The sequence below is a fragment of the Lithobates pipiens genome, unplaced genomic scaffold, assembly GCF_037356315.1.
Source record: "Lithobates pipiens isolate NorthernLeopardFrog02 unplaced genomic scaffold, aLitPip1_a1.2 Scaffold_22, whole genome shotgun sequence".
NCBI classification, from domain to species: domain Eukaryota; kingdom Metazoa; phylum Chordata; class Amphibia; order Anura; family Ranidae; genus Lithobates; species Lithobates pipiens.
This window is the reverse complement of record NW_027507784.1, coordinates 221,378,503-221,399,972: the sequence shown is the minus strand read 5'-3', so window position 1 is coordinate 221,399,972 and position 21,470 is coordinate 221,378,503. Positions and strand designations below refer to the sequence as shown.

Genomic DNA, 21,470 nt, shown 5'->3' with positions numbered 1-21,470 from the left:
GTCTGTCATCCTTTCTGCTACCCTGCGGGATGGAGGCAATCATAATAGCAATCCTGTGCTCTAATCCAGTTAGGGCCGAGGACAGTTCATCCTTAGTGATAAAGGGTGAAGCAGCAGTGTTGACTGTAGGCACAATACCAGATAGGCGCAGTGGCTCAGATTGCCCAGAAGCCTCTGGTCTTTCAGGGGATACAACACTAGGGATACAACTTGGTTCATCAGGAACTACAGAGGGCATCAGTGTGCCCCCCCCCCCCCCCCCCCATAGTGTTAGACCTGCTCCTCTTTTTTTAAGGCATTTACTCACCACAAAAAGAGGCTGCTTGGGTGTAGTATTAAAACACCTCAGAAGGGAGACTCTTTATTAGGGCTCCCAAGCCCCTGTGTAACAATTCTGCTGAGAACCTTCAGCCTATCAAGCAACACTTGGTGATTCACGTGACCCATTAAGGAAAGAATAAACCACTACAAGTGACTCTTCAGAGCCTGCTCTGTGTCCCACAGCTGCCTTCTGGAAGCACTGCATGCTTGGCCTATACAGCTTAAATATACAAAAAAAAGAAAAGAAGGGGCTCCTCTGGGTGCAGATTTTTTAAAAAAATTTACACATTTATTGATAAAACAATTTGCACTCACATATTCCATGAGCAAAACGAACGTTAAAAAATGTAGGGATCATCTTTTCTTTTTTGTATCTTCTAGCAGTTTTTCTTTCAGTTCCTCGACAGTGGCAGCCCTGTATGTGGAACTTTTCTATACAAAGAACTAATATATTCCCCTTGGACATTATATATATATATATATGTTGAAGGCTGGCCACAGGCCAGCCTGTATTTGTAGGAGGAGCCTGAGAGGGCTATTTAAACCTCCTCCTCTGTCAGGGCCAGTGTCGTTAGGATTTTTGAGTGGAGGCAGCTGGCGCTCAGGGGGGGAAGCCGATCAATCTATCCTCCACTACTCTCCTCGTCCACACCGGCTTCCAGGGTGGGGGGGTGATTCCACTCGGCGTTTCTTCCGGTTTGGGAGGAGGGGGGGCGGGGAGGCTGTGATCGGCTACCCCCAGGTCCCCTCTCTCTCTCAGGTTTGATAGGGGGTTTGAGTTCCGAAGGGAGCAGCAATTCAAAATCCTGCACCACGTTTATATCCCCTTTTCGATATCTTCCTCTTCACCAGATAGACAGCGGTGCCCATGGTGTGGAGTGCCAAGACTGTCGCTGTACCATGGACTCCGGCTCTGTCCCTACGTCTGCTGCTTTTGGGACCAACTGGAGCGTGGGGGGTATTTGCTCCTTTCTCTCCTTGCCCGCCTTCTCCCCATGTACATGGCCCTGGTGAGGGGAGGTGGAGGTAGTCGGCCGCCGCTTGGCCTCTTTCTCCCCTCACAGGTACTGAGCGCCCGCTGTTCTTCTCGTTGGAGGGGGGGGGGGGTGTTCGGCCGCGCCGGCTCCCCCTCCCCCCTCACGCATGCAGAGTGGCCGCCGATTCTCCTGGTGAGTGGAGGTGGAGGTAGTCGGCTGCCGCCGGCTCCCCTTCTCCCTTCGCGGGTACGGAGCCCCCGCCGTTTCTGCTCGTGGGGGGGGGATGTGATCGGCCGCGTCGGCCCCCCCCCCCCTCTCATATGCAGGGCGCCCGCTGATTCTCCTGCCGGGGGGGAGGGGGAGGTATTCGGCTGCGCTGGCTTCTCTCGCATAGGCGTTTTCCTGCAAGTTCACCTTTTAAAAATAAATATGAAATGCACTTTTTTGCAGGGTTAAAAAATGTGCTTCTAAGGGAAAAAAAAAAAAAAAAAAAACGGGAGCCTGCAGAGTATTGCTTAGTAAAACACTTGCAGTCCAGTAAATTACAAGTTATTCAGCTGCGGTGGAGACGGGCTTATAGATTTCTCATTCACAGATTTCTGTGATGAATGATGTGACTGTTCAAAATGTGGGAGGGAGTGATGGGGATTGGGGCTGCAGGCTATTGCTGCATGTAATCTATTGTGGTTTTGAGATTATTTTGTGGTGGTCAGGAAACTATAGGGCAAGGTAGGTGGTTCACTTGGGCAACAATAAATAAGCATAAAGAGAGTTTATCAGTTAGATTTTACAACATTTGGGGGAAAAATAAAAAATAAAAAATAAAGTAATAAATAAATAAGTAAATCGGTTAAAGGCTTTCCCCTCTCGTATCCTCCCCCCCCCCCCCTTACATTTGATGTTGACTTACTGTGCTTATGGTGTGTTTGATAGGTCATGCGACTCAAAAAAGCATCATAACGGTAACACAGGTGCGTTATTAATGTGTTCTTGCTGCATTTTCAATGCATTTCATTGGGCCCCCCTCCTGAGTCCTGAGCTCCTCGTGGTTGGTCCCCCTCTCTCCTGAGCTCCACCTGGTGGGCCTCCTGAGCTCCACGTGGTGGGCCTCACCCCCTCCCCCGCTTGTGCTCCATGTGGTGGGTTTCCTCCTCCCCACCCGCCTGAGCTCCACGTGGCGGGTCTCTCACCCGCCTGAGCTCCACGTGGTGGGTCCCCCCCCTCCTGAGCTCCACGTGGTTGGTCCTCCCCCCTCCTGAGCTCCACGTGGTTGGTCCTCCCCCCTCCTGAGCTCCACGTTGTTGGTCCCCCCCCTCCTGAGCTCCACGTGGTTGTTCCCCCCCTCCTGAGCTCCACGTGGTTGGTCCCCCCCCTCCTGAGCTCCACGTGGTGGGTCCCCCCCCCTGAGCTCCACCTGGTGGGCTTCCTGAGCTCCACGTGGTGGGGCCCCCCCTGCCTGTGCTCCATGTGGTGGGTTCCCCCCCCCACCCGCCTGAGCTCCACGCGGCGGGTCTCCCCACCCGCCTGAGCTCCACGTGGCGGGTCCCCCCCCCCCCCCGCCTGAGCTCCTCGTGGTGGGTCTCCCCACCCGCCTGAGCTCCACATGGCAGGCCCCCCCCCCCCCGCCTGAGCTCCACGTGACATTTCTGTCACAGCGCTCAGTCTAGCTTTTCTGTCACGGCGTTCTGTCCAGAATTTCTGTCGCAGCGGTTCTGTCTCAAGTGTTCTGTGCGGCATTTCCGTCACAGCGTTTCTGTGCAGCATTTCCGTCACAGCGTTTCTGTGCGGCATTTCCGTCACAGCGTTCTGTGCGGCATTTCCGTCACAGCGTTCTGTGCGGCTTTTCCGTCACAGCGTTCTGTGCGGCTTTTCCGTCACAGCGTTCTGTGCGGCTTTTCCGTCACAGCGTTCTGTGCGGCTTTTCCGTCACAGCGTTCTGTGCGGCTTTTCCGTCACAGCGTTCTGTGCGGCTTTTCCGTCACAGCGTTCTGTGCGGCTTTTCCATCACAGCGTTTCTGTGCGACATATCTGTCACAGCGTTTCTGTGCGGCATATCTGTCACGGCGTTTCTGTGCGGCATATCCGTCACGGCGTGCTGTGCAGCATTTCCGTCACAGCGTTTCTGTGCAGTTTTTCAGTCATAGCGTTTCTGTCCAGCATGTCTGGCATAGCATTTCTGCCCCTGGATGCCTGTCGTAGCGTTCTGCCCCGTCATGTTTGTCGTAGCGCGCTGCCCCTGGAGTGCTGTCATAGCGTGCTGCCCCTGGACTGCTGTGGCGTTCTGAACCAGGATTTCTGTCATGGCGTTCTGAACCAGGATTTCTGTCATGGCGTTCTGAACCAGGATTTCTGTCATGGCGTTCTGAACCAGGATTTCTGTCATGGCGTTCTGAACCAGGATTTCTGTCATGGCGTTCTGAACCAGGATTTCTGTCATGGCGTTCTGAACCAGGATTTCTGTCATGGCGTTCTGAACCAGGATTTCTGTCATGGCGGTCTGAACCAGGATTTCTGTCATGACGGTCTGAACCAGGATTTCTGTCATGGCGGTCTGAACCAGGATTTCTGTCTTTGCATTTCTGGCTCTGCATTCAGTCTCAGCGTGTTTTCAGGCTTTGCATTTCTGGCCAGGATTCTGCTGTTGCTTCGCTGTCTCAGTTTTTCTGTTATAGCATTTCTGGCCCAGGATTTCTGGCATTTCATTTATGCCTCAGAGTTTCAGTCTTGGTTGTTGCTGTCACTGCGTTTTGCCTCTGGTTCTGTCACTACGTTTCTGCATCAGCGTTAAGTTTCAGCGTTTTCTGTCATGGTTTTTCTTCATGGCATGATGTATTTCTGTCTCAGCGTTTTCCTGTCTCAGCGTTTTCCTGTCTCAGCGTTTTCCTGTCTCAGCGTTTTCCTGTCTCAGCGTTTTCCTGTCTCAGCGTTTTCCTGTCTCAGCGTTTTCCTGTCTCAGCGTTTTCCTGTCTCAGCGTTTTCTGTCTTTGTGTTGCTGCCAGCATGCCTGTCATGGTATTTCAGACTTGGTGTTCAGTCTCAGAGTTTCTCAGAGGGGTGTTGTTCACTCATGGCATACTCTGGTAGTCGTTCGTCCTTGTTGATTGTCATGTCCCATCGTGTCTGTGTCATGTTTGTACCTGGGTCAAGTAGCTAGGGCTCACACGTCAGGATCTGTCACGTCTATAGATCCATACGGGCTGAGGTTTCGTTTATTAATTGATTGTTGTCCACAATCTTCTCGCCCGTATACCATACGTCATACGTTGCATGTTCTTTCACCACATCTATACGACTACCCACCATTGCCTGTGGGTACACTAGCCCTGAGTTTTCAGTCAATTTCCTGTCTGCACTGCAGGTTACTCGGGCTCACTTACCACTTACATGTGGGTGGGGGGGGGGTCCGTCCGTCAGGTTCTTTTACACGCAGTGGTCTTGACTTTTCTGCTCATGTTTCATTCTTAGTTAGGCAGGAGGGTATTGTTGTTCTCATGTCTGGTTGTCTGTCATTTCGCTAGTTTGTGTTTCAGGTTGGGGCCGTCTTGGCATCCATACCGATATCATCCATGCTTGCTATCACTTCCTTCAGCCCGGCCGTTGTTGGGGGCTAGTTGTTTGGTGCTGATGTCTTGTCACCACTGGGCTCACCCTTGGGTCAGAAGCAGTTGGAAAATTTTTGCCTGCAGTTGATGTCCTGTTTTGTTGAGGCCCTGGTTACTGCCCAGGGATGTATAGTCTCTCTCAGGGTGTTTAAGTCACGTCCCCATGACGGTCCTTGGGGGGGGGGTAGGTTGGGCAGTTGTCATAATGGTTTTGGATTCCACTCTTGGCTCTGATCTTGTTTGAACTTATTGCCTGGAGTTCCACTTAGGGACATCACTCCAGTCGTCTTTTCCGATCCCCAGCTTGTTCCAAGCAGGGGGGGCTTGAGTATGTCTATCATGCCATGGGGACTATTTCCCCAGGAGGGAGTTTGGCCCTCCTTGGTTAAGGTTTCTGTCCCAGCTGTTGGGTTCAGGCTGTAGCATGACCCGATCGTATCCGTGGGACCTGGGTCCTGCGTCCGGTTTGGGTTTCTGCAGGATGACAGTATTATTGCCATGGTGCATGGGCCTTAGCGTACTCCGGCACATCCATCAGGTTTCCAGCTTTTCGCACTCCTGCTAGTGGTCTTTTTGCCACTCACCCTCTTGGGGGGGGGGTATGTCTCTGGGCTATTTCACTGTTGTTCATTGGGGTATTTTGCCATCTTTTGCAGGGGTTTCCTCGGGCCAGGCCTTGTTCCTTTTCCCTCTCGTATCCTCTCGTTTCACAAGCAGTTCATTCTCGAGTCGGGGTGTCACGGGCATCCAGCTCAATTTAATCTTTCAGGGGATGTTCAGTTAGGTTCAGGGAAGTGTCCCAGGTTCGATAGGTGGTTCCTTCTCATCGCCAAGTCAGGAATCGGTGTGTTCTTTTGCCATTGCGAACACTTTCCGGTTACTTGCTGGATACGTACTGCTGCCGACCGGGAGCACACCTTTATCCGTAATAGTTCTTTACCTTCCCTTCTTCACCTAAATTTTGTGTCTTTTTGCCCTCTTCTCAGGCATACTGACCAGCTAGGCCAAGGCACACCTCAGGCCTTGGTTCTTAGGAGTATCGCATTTCCCGCTTGAAGACTCTGACCACAAGTTGAAGGCTGGCCGCAGGCCAGCCTGTATTTGTAGGAGGAGCCTGAGAGGGCTATTTAAACCTCCTCCTGTCAGGGCCAGTGTCGTTAGGATTTTTGAGTTCCCACCCACCCGATCCCTAGTTTCATACATTCTCATAGTATTTTGTTCTTATTCTTACATTCAGGGTATGCCCTCTTCTCAGGCATACTGACCAGCTAGGCCAAGGCACACCTCAGGCCTTGGTTCTTAGGAGTATCGCATTTCCTGCTTGAAGACTCTGACTACAAATATATATATATACACACACACACACACATAGTTACACTATTTGTAAATGTCTAATGTAGACAGCCCTCCCTGTTTGGGTATATTACATTTGATTTTTTTGCGCCTCAACTTGTCTTGTGCTATACAGCTTAAATAAACTGTGTGTGCGCTGGAACTTTCTGTGCTTGTGCATGCACGTGCATGGTCCTGGCGAACGAGCGAGGCTGTATTCGCATATGACACAAATCCTCATACTCCCAGATAAAGGCTACTGCGCATGTGCGATGAAGCCTGTGTGCACCATGGCCACCAAACAAACTGCTAAGTCCAGCGGCACGTTTGTGAATGTGCGTGCGCCATGGCCGCCAACCAACAGCTGAATACAGTGGCACTCCTGCAAACACACATGTGCCATGGTCAACCAGGCGGAATAGTGCGCTATCGTACAGCCAGACACAAGCAAAAAAAAAGTACACCCACAGCTAGCTAAAACTCACCCGTATGGGTACCACACACAGCTTGACTGATTGTTACAATCACTGGGACAACCCACAATAATAAAAGGGGTTTCACTTACCCGTCCAGGCGCATGGCAGCTTAGAAACCCAAACTTCACCCATCATGGCGGGTTCCTGGCACTTGAGGACCTTCTAGGACTGGGTACCCTTTTCATGTTTAGAGTCCAGTCCCTTGGACCTGTACATCACCCTGCAGGAATGCCACAGTGGTGTCCAGGATTCCACTATGCAGGGTCCAGCGCCCAGAGGCCACATTACAGGAAAAATCTTGCAGGATGCTGTGTCTTCTTTGCAAGGAACGGGTACCATTTATAAGCATATAAACTCTGTGTCAAATGGATCCAATCGGTCAATCCCTTGATTCATTCAAGAACCATTTGTGAGACTAGAGACCTGGAGCTCAGAGAGCTCAAACAAACCGTGCCATCCACCTTGTAGACACTGGTGAAAAAAAAAAAAAAAACTGAAGTTCTTCCTATGTGGGGGGGTTATATAGGTCATCACTTCCTGTCTGAAGACCTTTGGTCTACCAGTGTCCATTCACCTGGAGAGTATAACCAGTAGGTAATAAATATTAGCCTGACTCGGTGTCCCATGATATAAGAAAAAATGTTTTATTGTCACTGCTAGACCCATAATAGTCTTTAGCGGTTTTGGACTTATTGCCATTACTTGTTCATTCCATTAATCTGAATACTGCATAGGAGGGTGGAGAGCGGGGGAGATTTGCAGAACTTTTTTTGTTACATGCATTTATGGTTTCACTATTGGGCATCTGTGCAATGCACCCAAAATGCACATTGACAGTATAGACATGTTAAAGCAGGGGTGTCCAAACTTTTTTCAAAGAGGGCCAGATTTGACAAAGTGAACATGTGTGAGGGCCGACCATTTTGCCTGACATTCTTTGAACCATTAAAATTTGGTCGAATTTGGTTGTTGGAGCACTAATACACTGCCCAACAAGAATTCTCTTGCCTTTGTCACGCTTGTTTCCGACACAGACAAATGCTCTGCTCTTTAGGGGTACCCCACACATTGGAAAACGTGGGGTGCTTTTGGTGCAAAACAAAAAAAAAGCTCAGTGACTTCTTTCCCTGCATTTTTTGTGGGTAGGAAGGCCCATTGAAATGAATGGACTGCCCTACATGCAGCACACAGCCACACAGATGTGAACCAAGTGCTTGTTGGATGGGGTACTAAAACCACATGGTTAAGCTGTTTTTTACCAACCCCAAATTCTCCCACTTTAACTGCAGAGGGAGCAGCTGGGGGTGTATAGATGCTGTGGCTGCAGCTGGAGGTATATCCAGGGTGAGGAGGCAACATAATAATGAAATGCCTCTGAAAAGCGATCTGTGTATGGATTGCTTTTCAGAGGAGCAGCAGTCCTGGCTGCTATCACACACAGGCCCTACAAAGGCTGTTCTGATGGTACAGGGATGGGGGGGGGGGGTCTGGATTAAAAGTAACATACACACAGACACATGCACACACACAGACGACACATGCACACACATACATACAGATGACGCATGCACACACATACATACAGACGACGCATGCACACACATACATACAGACGACGCATGCACACACATACATACAGACGACGCATGCACACACATACAGACGACGCATGCACACACATACATACAGACAGACACATGCACACACATACATACAGACAGACACATGCACACACATACATACAGACACATGCACACACATACATACAGACAGACACATGCACACACATACATACAGACAGACACATGCACACACATACATCCAGAAGGCACATGCACACACATACATCCAGAAGGCACATGCACACACATACATCCAGAAGGCACATGCACACACATACATCCAGAAGGCACATGCACACACATACATCCAGAAGACACATGCACCTTATATACATACAGACACATACATACAAACATACGTGCACACACACACACATGCAGACACACATACACAGACACATGAATAAAACCCTTTTAAAACAAATCTAGCTTGTAGCACAGTACTCTACCTTTCCAGCTTCCTCATTCAGCCAGGTACTGCACTGTAGGGGAAGAAGAGCACACTTCCCTGCACTTTACTTTTGAAGCTGACAGAGCTTCTCACAGTGCAGGGGATCAGGCTCCTCATATATATATATATATATATATATATAGATATATATATATATATATATATATACACATATATATATATATACACATATATATATATACACACACATAAAAAAAAGAAAAACACACAGGCTGGGGTTATTCTTTACCAATATGTTTACAACAAAATTAAGAAGTCTTCAAATCAAGTGGTCATCACAGAACACCAATAGTTGGACCATGTAACCACCTTCCCATCCCCAGAGATCTTTTCTATCAGTTTGATTGTATGCACAGACACATTTTTTATTTTTTTTTTGCTATCAACTGTAGTTCCATTCTATTTGAGCAAATAACCAGTAAAGTAAAATGCAAAGAATCAAAGAATCTCACTTCACAGAATCGTGCATCGTCTTACAGACATGGAGCAAAGCATTCAGCATGACTGGATCCTTAGTTGCTTCCTGTTGATTCCTATTGAAAAAAATAAATAAAAAAAAAAAACATATTTAAAACATTTGTATATATATATATATACACACACATACATATATATACACACACATACATATACATAACATATTGGCCAAAACTGCCATTTTCGGCAATTTGCCAAAAGGAAAAAACGGCCGATAATTGAGTCGCTAATGGGGCGGGGGCGGAGCACCGCCCCCGCCCCTGGTGCCGCCCATCATGGGAGATCTATAACGCAGGAGAGCTGCTTCCGCCGTCTGTTTCAGTAGAGTGCCGGGAACATCACAGCTTTACCCAGATTGGACGGGTGATCTGTCTATCACAGTTCCCCAGACAAGGGGGGGGGGGGGGGGGGCTGTATGCGACGGCGCGCAACGGGGGAACACACAGCTATTGAAATTAAAGCTGTGATGTTCCCGGCGCTCTATTGAACCAGACAGCGGAGGCGGCTCTCCTCTCTCTTCGCTGCATCACTGGATGCACAGGGCACAACACCACACTGGCTGCGCAGGGGACAACACTTATCTCTTTTATCATGTCGCCAGTCTCTGACCACCTCCTGTACCATGCCGCCAGTCTCTGACCACCTCCTGTACCGTGTCCCCAGTCTCTGACCACCTCCTGTACCGTGTCCCCAGTCTCTGACCACCTCCTGTACCGTGTCCCCAGTCTCTGACCACCTCCTGTACCGTGTCCCCAGTCTCTGACCACCTCCTGTACCGTGTCCCCAGTCTCTGACCACCTCCTGTACCGTGTCCCCAGTCTCTGACCACCTCCTGTACCGTGTCCCCAGTCTCTGACCACCTCCTGTACCGTGTCCCCAGTCTCTGACCACCTCTCGTACAATGTCCCCAGTCTCTGACCATCTCCTGTATAAAAATATTTTTTTAAAACAGTAATTTTCGGTATCGGTGCTATTTTAGTATCGTTTTTGGGCCTAGTGTATTTTTCGTTTTCGGTATCGGCTCCAAAAAACCCATTCGGTGCATCCCTAATTATATATATATATATATACATACATACATACACACATATACACAAACACAGATACGAGTACAAATCAAACAAGAGCATAACAATCTGATTGCAATATAAATGAGACTTTACCACCACTGTTACTATACATGCAGTATATGTAAAATGACAAATATATTTCAGCTTCAATGAAGGGAGTTCCAGGATGGACCTACATAAAAAGGAAGGCTTGGTGCATTTAAAAAAAAAAAAAAAGGTACGAAAACAAAAAAGTGCAGTAAGTAATTTCAACCAGCTTTATGTTTATTTGCAGATTACAATTTGTTTTATTAAGTATGTTAACACCCTGCAAGCACAAAAATATGTTTATCTCCATTAAATATTTTTGCTTTATTTAATCAAAATGTATCTAAAGCAATCTGAGCATGTACCAATTTTAAATACAGGACAAAACAAAAACAAACAACAACTTGTCTCAGAGCAGAAAAAAAAAAAAAAACAATTCATAGCAAGTGCATGAAGCTCAATCTCAAGAAACACTAACAATGTAGACAATTTTGCAGCCAAGTCATTTTAATGGCATGTGTTTACCAGCTTATGAGATGTGGAGAATTTCCCCCAGAAGACCCATGAATCGAGATTGGAGATTCAAACACTAAAGCAATACAGACTTCCAAGTAGGATATATTTTTTTTACATCCAAATAAATTGAAAATTGGATTACATATTGGAAAACAGGTGTCGTCAAAAGCCTTGTACACACAATTAGATTTTTAGACGGGAATTGTGTGATGACAGGCTGTTGGCGGAAATTCTGACCATTCGTATGCTCCATCGGGCAATTGCTGTCAGATTTTCAGCGGACACATGTCTGTTGTCGGATTTTTTTCGAGCGTGTGCACAAATCCGCAGGACAAAAGTCCAAAATACAAACACGCATACTCAGAAGCAAGGATGAGCCAGAAGCAGTCAGTCTTGTAAAACTAGTGTTCATAATGGAGAATTCACATTAGTGACACAGCAAATTATGAAATCTAGAAATGCAGCACACATTCTCTTCTTCTCTATAACAGTATAATGATGAAGCTGCTTTGCTGGTGAGTTCTGCCAAACATCTTCAAAAATTTTTTTTTTTCCCTAGTAATAAAGATTTTTTTTTTTTTTTTTTTTTTTTTTTGGGGGGGGGGGGGGTGTCACATTACCACAACACCATTATCCCATCGTTTTTCAGATCAAAGATACAACTATGTTGCTGTCCCTTGTTAATTTTACATTGTGTTTTTTAAATGTATCTGCCTGTCATTTTAAGTAAAACACATAGCCAAGCATTTTTCAAATTCATTTTTTTTTTTTTTTTTATTTAATAGGGATCACAAGAAGGTCCTATAAAAAACAAGAGGAAGGCAGTGATGGAGAAATTGTTTAAATTGGTGAAACCTTTGTACGCCAGGGCAGACCTCAATTCTGTGAAGAGCAAAATTGGGAACCTGAGGAGTACATTTAAAGGGAGCACAAGAATGTCCTGGACTCTGAGAAATCGGAAGCAGCAGCAGATGACTGGTAGGTCCCCAGGCTGTGGTATTACCACAGTCTGCAGTTTTTGAGAGACCAGACCAAACCCAGACCATTGATGTCAATGCTCCCTTCCGTGGCTGAGTCCATTTTTTTTTCTTGTGCATTATTCCAAAAATAAACTCAAAGAAGTTACACATGTTATCTGCCATCAAAATTAAATAACTAAAACAAAAAGTCCATTCTCTACATACAAAGTATAACAACTAAAATCATAATATAAGGGAAAAAATATAAAGGGAAATTAATTGCATGGCTGAAAATCCTGAGCCCAGACAGCTTGGGGCTGGAACTTCCAATGTCCAGCATGCTGCTGTGGTGGGTGGGGCTGCGGTGGTAGCTGTGGAGGTGGTGCATCCAAATCTGAAATGTGTGCTTTTGAAGAACTTTGTCCCCTCCCCCCCCTTGTTGAGGAGCTTCAGAATTCCTTGCACATCCTCCTTTTCTCCCCATCCATGTCTCTTAACATATTTGCTGCCAGACAGCCAAATGCTTCAGCTGCATCTGGGGCCATGCAGATGAAGGCTGTTGTGTGGCTGAGGAAGGCAGCTGTGGCCTCGTCTAGGTTCCTGCTCTTCCTGGCCCTTTTAACAGGAGGGCACAGGGGAGGGATCTGGGACTCTGCTGCTGGCCACTGGCTCCTCCAAACTGACACTATATATATAAAAATAGTGGGGCATTAGCTCGTGGGGATCACCTTTTCTGAATGACAGTCACCACTCGCACATCATTTTGAGCTCATGATTGTTGCAAATTGAATGTGGATGAATAGAAAAGAATATCATTCCGTTCCGACAGCAGCATTTTTCCTTCTTGTCCCAATCATTTTTGGGCACTAGTGTCTATTGATATGGAAACCACTTTGTTAAGGCAGGTATCTTTAAACAATAATGTCTAATCATCATCATTTGTGGATACATATATATTCAACGATGCTATACCTGAGTCCAGCTGGGCTTCTCCACATCTTCATTCTGTGTCGAAGGACCAGGGTGGACCTCAGGAGCTGTGGCCTCCTCCGATGTGGAAGAGAGTGTTTAGAGTGATGACCTAGGTTGGGTTTGGGCGGACAAAAAAAGCAGGCGGTTGTAGTACCGCAGCCTGGGGACATATATGTCATCTGCCGATGCTCCCGATCTTAGTGATTCCTGGACTTTCACAAAATGTAAAGACAGCCCTGGTGTACAGAGGCTTCACCAATTACAGAAGTTTCTCCATTGCTGCATTCCTCTTGATTTTATTAGAGTAATCCCTACTTTTCAACTTCCACAGACAGAACAGCTCCCGGTATTGATCGATAAATTGAGGCAAAAAGTTGGGCGCAGTGGATTTATCCACCATGATCAATTATCTGACGGCTGCATAACAGAACACAAGACAAACCATGTCAGGCTTAACTCATAATCTGGTCCCAATATAGGCCTCAAACTAAGCAGTATAGGCCACTAACCACCGATGCCCAACTTTACAATTGTACCTTCATTTTATGTCTCCTTTTTTCTTTCAAAGAGTTTTATTGAATTTACAATAAACAATATACAATCATAGCGTTGGTGAAATAGTACAAAGCCAATAAAACAAAGAACTGACAGATCAAATAATACTGTGTGGTAGGGATGAGCTTCGTGTTCGAGACAAACATATGTTCGACTCGAACATCGGCTGTTTGCCCGTTCGGCAAATTCCGAACATTATGGGCCGTTCGTGACAAATTTGTGTGGCGCTCACGGCCCACAATGCACTGCGATGGCGCAGTGCATTGCTGGCTCATGCTTGGCCAAGCATGCACTGTGACCCCGCATGCTTGGCCAATCACAGCGCCGGCAGCGAGGAGAGCCATGATTGGCCACAGGCAGGATGCCTGCGGCCAATCATAGCTCAGGCTGTGTAGTACACGCCCCACACTATATAAGGCCGCCAGCGCGGTGGCCTTGTGTAGTGTGTTGGCTCTGTAGCAGTTAGTGTGTGTTCTGTGTACCTTCAACACAGTATACACCGATCGTTATCGGCCGACTTTTCGTTCTTGCTCTTCTGTAGTGGTTGTTATCTGCGTGCGTTCACCTATATAGCTAGCGATATATCTATCTTTTATAATAGAGCTTGCAGTCAGTGTTAGGAGATTGTGCGTGCTGTCTGCATGCTCTGAACGCAGTATACACCGCTATATCCACCTATATAGCTAACTATCTTGCTCGTTTTAAATAGAGCTTTCAGTCAGCGGTAGGAGCTTGTGCGTGCTGTCGGCGTGCTCTGAACGCAGTATACACCGCTATATCCACCTATATAGCAAACTATCTTGCTAGTTTTAAATAGAGCTTGCAGTCAGCGGTAGGAGCTTGTGTGTGCTGTCTGTGTGCTCTGAACCCAGTATACACCGCTATATCCACCTATATAGCTCTTCTCTATTTGAGCCATCTGCAGGAGTTAGTGGAAGTTGTGTGTGCCTCCAGCACAACATACACTACCCAATTGCTGGTTTTCCCAACTCCCTTCAGGCCATTACCATGTCTGGAAGGCTAGCAAGGAGAGGCAGACAGGCGCGAGCCGATAAAAGAGGGCAAGGAGGCTCTGTGTCTAGAGACAACAGTGCTGGTCGTGGACGCGGTGCATCGTCATCATCAGCACGCGGCCATGGGACACACTTGTCCTTTTCGGCAGCTGGACATGTTGAGCCGCAATATGCCAACAACTTGGTAGAGTGGATGACCAAGCCCTCTTCATCCTCCTCATCCTCTCTCACCTAGTCTCAGGGTACTAGCAAAGCAGCTGACAACGCATCGTCTTCCCTCCTCTCAATGTCATCATCAGTGACTCCTTCCCTAGACCCACCACGTCCTCCTGAGGAGTCTCCTGAACTCTTTGAGCACAGTGTTGGGTACATGCTCCAGCAGGATGGCCGGTGTTTTCTAGGCTCTGATGATGATACTCAGCTAGAGGAAGGCAGTAGCGTGAATGCAGAGAGAGGGGATGCTCGAGAAGGACAGCAATCTGGCAGTCATGTTCCACAAGCTGCAGCATACTGCCAGGTTTGCTCCAGCGATGAAGAGGGAGGGGATGATGAGGGCACTGACTCCACATGGGCGCCTGGTAGGAAAGAGGAGGAGGAGGAAGCACATGTCCAATGAGGCAGGATGCCCTCCGGGGGCCAGCTTAGGGGCAGCACACAGATTAAATCACACCGCAGAGCTCCGCCTGTGCAGGGCGCTGCCTCTGCGTGTTATTCTAAAAGTTCTTTGGTGTGGGCCTTTTTTGAGACGAGTGCATCAGATCGCACCGCTGCTATTTGCAACATATGTCTCAAGCGTATCTCGCGTGGCCAAACCATCAGCCGCTTGGGCACCACATGCTTGACCAGACATATGTTGACCTGCCATGCAGCTCGTTGGCAAGCGTACCTCAAAGACCCACATCAAAGAATAAAGCGGACCTCTCCTTGCTCCTTATCAGCTGGGATCTCCAACCCCACTAGACCTTCAGTCCTCTCTGAAACCTGCTCTGAGAGGAATGAAGGTGTAGAATTAGGTGTGTCACAGCCAAGTGCTTCCGGGCAATCTGCTAGCAGTACACCCACGTCCGATTATAGCAGGCAAATGTCCCTGCCCCAGCTGCTGGACCGGCGAAAGAAGTTCACTCCCAGCCATCCACATGCCCAGCAGTTGAATGCTAGCTTGGCTAAATTGCTAGCACTTCAACTGCTGCCTTTTCAGTTGGTAGACTCGGCCCTCTTCTGTGAGTTTGTACAATGTGCGGTTCCTCAGTGGCAGGTCCCCAAACGCCACTTTTTCTCACGGAAGGCGATTCCGGCTCTCTACCGGCATGTGGAAGGCAATGTCCTTGCCTCGCTGGACAGGGCGGTCAGCGGTAAGGTGCATATTACCGCTGACTCATGGTCCAGCAGGCATGGACAGGGACGTTACCTGTCTTTTACGGCCCATTGGGTCACTCTTCTGGCAGCTGGGAAAGATGCAGGACAAGGTGCAGTAGTGTTAGAGGATGTTCCGCCACGCCTCCAAAATGCTACCATTGGTTGTGACACACCTCTCTCCTCCACCCCCTCCTCCTCTTCTTCCTCCATGGCCTCTTTCAGTGCTCTGTCCTCAGAACCAGCGGTGCTCCGTAGGCGTTCCAGAGGGTACGCAAGTAGGCAGGCAAAACGATGTCATGCCGTGCTTGCGCTGGTTTGTTTGGGGGACAGGAGCCACACTGGGGCAGATGTTTTGTCAGCTCTGCAGGGGCAGGCCAAGAGGTGGTTGACGCCACGCCAGCTTAAGCCAGGAATGGTGGTTTGCGACAATGGCACCAACCTCCTCTCCACCCTCCGACAGGGACAACTGACCCATGTGCCCTGTGTAGCTCACATCCTTAACCTGGTGGTGCAGTGGTTCCTTGGCAGGTACCCGGGCTTACAGGATGTCCTGAAGCAGGCCAGGAAAGTCTGTGTGCATTCCCGCCAATCATTTAATGCCTGTGCTCAGCTGGCTGAGCTCCAAAAGGAGTTGAACCTGCCCAAGAACCGCCTTATATGTGACATGCCCACCAGGTGGAACTCAACGTTGGCCATGCTGCAGTGGCTGCACAGAGGGCCATCAATGAGTACCTGTGCGACTACGGCACCAGGACAGGGTCAGGGGAGCTCGTTTTTTTCTCACCACGCCAGTGGGGCATGATCAGGGATGCATTCACTGTCCTGTCACCGTTTGGGGAGGCCACAAGGATGGTGCGCAGTGACAGTGCATGCATCAGTGACACTGTACCTCTTGGAGCATACGCTGCGTGGAATAATGGACAGGGCACTTGAGGCAGAACAGAGGCAGGAAGAGGACGACTTCCTTGCCTCTCAAGGCCCCCTTTATCCAGACAGTGTTCCTGCTGTGCCACCCATCACACAGGAGAAGGAGGAGGATGATTGTGTCAGCATGGAGGTGGAGGCTAGCACTCAGCAGCAGTCTTGTAGGGATGATTTACAGTCCCAAGAAACCCGTGGACTTGTACGTGACTGGGAGGAGGTAGCTGCGGATCATGTTGTCCTTCGTGACCCAGAGGACTCCGGACCGAATGCCTCAGCTAACCTACGCTGCATGGCCTCCCTGATCCTGCAAAGCCTGCGGAAGGATCCTCGTATTCTTCGGATCAAGGAGAGGGACCATTACTGGCTGGCCACTCTCCTTGATCCACGGTACAAGGGTAAGGTTGCCGATCTTATCTTGCCGTCGCAGAGGGAGCAGAGGATGAGACATCTCCGGGAGGCCTTGCAGAAAGGTCTGTGCAACGCGTTCCCAGAGACTGGGAGGTTACAAACTCCTGGTCCTGGACGTGTCGCTGAGGCATCGGTCAGAAGGAGCGGTGGAGAAGGTGGGCGTCTGACCGATGCTTTCAGACAATTTTTTAGTCCGCAGCCCCAAGGTATGATCGGTTCCAGCAACCATCGCCAGTGTCTGATTTACATGGTGCAGGAATACCTAGGGGCAAGGTCAGACTTGGACACCTTTCCCACCGAAAATCCTCTGGCTTACTGGGTCTTGAGGATGGATCACTGGCCAGAGCTTGCACAGTATGCAATTGAGCTACTGGCCTGTCCTGCATCCAGCGTTCTTTCGGAACGCACCTTCAGTGCTGCTGGTGGCTTTGTTACCGATCACAGGGTGCGCCTGTCCACTGAATCAGTTGATCGACTGACCTTCAACCGGCTGAGGTCGCGGAGAAGTCCATGGGTGTTTCCTGCGATATCAACTTAAGTTGCAGGAAGAGCTTCTCGCTGTCCTGGATGTTGGAGAATGCATGCATTTTCCAATGGAAGGAGAACTTCACTGTGAACGGTAAAGTCCAACGATATTTAATTTCCTGCTGGGTTAGTACCAACAGCAATGGTTTGAGAGACCTCCTCTTTTGGATAGTGGAGGGAGCCAGATCAGCAAAGATTTGTATGCAGTGACCCTGGTACTGCAAGTTTGGCTTTGCTCTTGATTGCTGCATGACCTTCTCTTTGATGGCATAGAAGTGGGGTTTGGCGATTATGTCTCTTGGTGAGCCATCTTTCCTGGGGTGCCCCAAGGCCCGATGCGCCCTGTCTAGTTCCAGACGATGAGGCGGGAGTTGTGGGAGAAGCTGTGATACAATGTCCCGTACAGTGGGGGGGATCCCAGTGATAGTCTCCGGGAGACCACAGATTCGAAAGTTGTACCTCCTGGACCCGTTTGAGGTCATTGATCGGTGCAATAGCAATGTCCAGCTGGTCTTGCAGGGTTTTGATTCTGGATGTTTTGTTCTGGATGGTTCTGGCGACCGTACTATCCATTTTGTTTTCTATGGCTTCTATTCTGGTCCCCAGATTAGCAAAGTCAGATTTAATGTTATTTGTGTCACAGTGTTTGATAGGCCTCTGTCCAGAAGTTCAGAGAATTTAGAAAAGAGGTCAGCTTGGAGTGCTGATATGTCTTGTATAGAGTAGGAGGGAGAGACAGACCCCTGAAGATGGGGTGTGGGGGGTCCCGCAGGAGAGAGTACTCCTCCATGTGGCGGCTCAGCAGCGACTCAGCGGAGGCCGGGGATGGAGCCCGTGGTGAATGGGGGCCGTTGGAGGACCTCTGGGAATGGTGGGGGCCACCCTGCGCTGCTTGGGAGTACGTCAGGATAGCGGGGGTTAAGACTTGCCTGGTCTCCTGTGGCCTGTCTGAGTGGGCCGCATGTGGCCAAATTGCAGCGGTAGCTACCGACATCTTGGTACACCCTCGCTCCTCCGCACTATCAAATTGTGGGCTCAGATCTCATCTGGCGGAGGGACTCGGCATCTAAATGCGTTCCCGCGCTTGCCCGGGGTCCAGTGGTGTGGCGTGGACACCCTCCGGGGACTGAATCTCGCGCTGTGCTGCTCGGTGGTCCGGGGTGAAGCGGAGCTCTCGGCTTAGGTGGCCATTGCGGAGCTCTCACGCATGCGCTCGTGTCTCCTTTTTTATGTATTAACGATGATCCATCCTCCAATGCCAGATTGTTCCTACGACTGTTACATTGATCATGCACTATGGCTTTATATACGCTACACATGCATGAAACTCCACCCCTGTCTTTCTTTCTGGTGTATTCCCCGCCTCTTCTCTTTCAGGGCCATGGGAGAGCAAATGGCGACTGAAAGTTCTGAAAAGTCTGCACAGGAATTTTGGGGTATGGCAAAACAAGGATAAGTTGAGAAAACACTAGTCAGACCTTAAATTAGGAGAGGAAGTATAGAAAGACCAGGAAAGTGGTGCAAAAATAAAACAAAAATCCTGTGTTCTTATTATTACTTTTGTGCTGGTCCATGTGCTTTTTACTGTTCTACAGTTTACAATGACAAGTTTAAGTTTTGTGGACACAGTCATCTTTTGCAGGACATGGGACATTGTTTTGATTGGCCACTAATACTAAAATGCATTTGTTATGGTAGATTTTGATGCAACATAAATTCATTAGATTGAGGTCTAGATGTGTTCGTAACTAATGAAATATCAACTTTATTCAGTGTCAATAGAGGACACTCAACAGCTGTTACATAACTGCATGCAGGAGCACCAATGTGGGACACCATAACACCCTTGTTATGGAGTCCCACACAGGTGCTCCAGTGGATACTAGGGGTATCTCCATGTGTGAAACTTGCAAACAAATAGATACGTATTCCTGTTTTGGAAAGGGAAGACTTGGGTCTCTGCCAAAACAGCCAAAACAGACAATAGAAAGACACTCCCAAACAAGGTTTCATATTACTATTTCTAGCCTAACATATCTGTCTGCTAAGTATACTTTTTTTGGCTTCACATAGGGGTGAAAAGAAGCGGAACATCTGAGCTGTGTGTGGACACCAGTAACCCAACACTTCCTGAAGATCCGGAAAGTCAGCTCACCACACAACATGAAGATGTTGCTGCTGATGTGCAGGAAGTACCATGTGAAGTTCTTGAAACTGTGTCGACCACAGGTCAGTGTCTGAGACCACAACATCAAGTAATAGATGGATGCCTGCAGATTTCTAATACATGGTGTGTTTTATGTTTTTTTTTTTTTTTAGGTGATATGGATGTTGTGGAAGACCAAACTCACTTCAGCAGTGCAAGTGCACAAATACTTATCAGTGAACTGTTGGCTTGCAATAGGGAATTGGAGAAAATTTAAGAAATCATGCATGATCTCCAAAACAGAGTTATAAATATTTTAGTTAACATTTAAAAAGCAAACGTTTTTTTTCCCTTTCTGTTGTACATGTGTTTGTACAGTTTGAAATTGACTAACCTTTGCAAATTTTTGTAATAGTTGCAATTGTTATATTTGAATGTACAATTTCAAAAGATTGACATTTGAACCTGCAACTCCATGACTTGTCATTATCTTTTTTGTTGCCTACATGTTAAACAGGATCAAACCAATGCATTTCAGCACTTGCAGCCTTCCTCAGATTAGTAATTATGCTTTAGATAAAACACATCAGCTTGCATCCTATTTAAATTTTGGGTGAGAAAGAGAGGAATCACTGAGTTGCCAGCTCCTATTTAAACTTTGCCATTTTCTCAGGGTGGTTTTCCCCCACCCCTGCTACAGCACCACATTGGACACAGGACATTGTTGAATATGGTGGGCTAGCTTGTCCAAAAGTATTGTCATGTACAAAAAGCTTGAAAGTGTGCTCTCAAACATTGTAAAAAATATAAAATAAATAAATATATATATATATACCGTATATACTCGAGTATAAGCCGAGATTTTCAGCCTCTTTTTTGAGGCTGAAAGTGCCCCCCTCGGCTTATACTCGAGTCATCGCTGTCTGCCCGCTCGATCAGCGTGTCGAGCAGACAGACAGCGGCCATTCTATAATTCAAAAGCCGCGCCTCCGGCGCCGCCTTCGCCTGTGATAGGCGGAACACTGAATTTCCCAGCAGCCTGTGTTCCGCCTATCACGGACATCGTATCATCCTCGTACTACGGACGAGGATGATACGATGTCCGTGATAGGCGGAACACAGGCTGCTGGGAAATTCAGTGTTCCGCCTATCACAGGCGAAGGCGGAGGCGCGGCTTTTGAATTTTACAATGGCCGCCGAGGCGCCGACGAAGAGGGCACGGGACGGAGGCAAGGCACGGCACGGGACGGGACGGAGGCAAGGCAAGGCACGACACGGGACGGAGGCAAGGCACGGCACGGGACGGAGGCAAGGAGGCAAGGCACGGGACGGAGGCTCGGGACAAAGGCTCGGGACACAGGTAGGCTGGACACACACACACACACACACACACACACACACACACACACACACACACATGGATGGAGACACACACACACAGGGATGGATGGATACACACACACACACAGGGATGGATGGATGGATGGAGACACACACACACAGGGATGGATGGATGGATGGACACACACACACACAGGGATGGATGGACGGACACACAGGGATGGACGGACACACAGGGATGGACGGACACACAGGGATGGACGGACACACACACAGGGATGGACAGGCATGTCTCACCCTCGGCTTATACACGAGTCAATAAGTTTGCCAGTTTTTTTGGGGGTAAATTGGGGGCCTCGGCTTATATTCGGGTCGGCCT

At 48.4% G+C, this 21,470-nt stretch overlaps 1 protein-coding gene across 7 annotated transcripts in view; it reads right to left on the bottom strand.

The window, feature by feature from the left end:
- The window catches only part of VPS35L (VPS35 endosomal protein sorting factor like), a 1,440,208-nt gene that overhangs the window by 413,157 nt on the left and 1,005,581 nt on the right, over window positions 1-21,470 (bottom strand). For all 7 annotated transcript variants that reach the window (XM_077448861.1, XM_077448865.1, XM_077448864.1 and 4 more), the window contains one exon: window positions 9,255-9,335. In XM_077448861.1, the coding sequence (XP_077304987.1) occupies window positions 9,255-9,335 (81 nt within the window). The remainder of the gene's footprint in view (window positions 1-9,254; window positions 9,336-21,470) is intronic.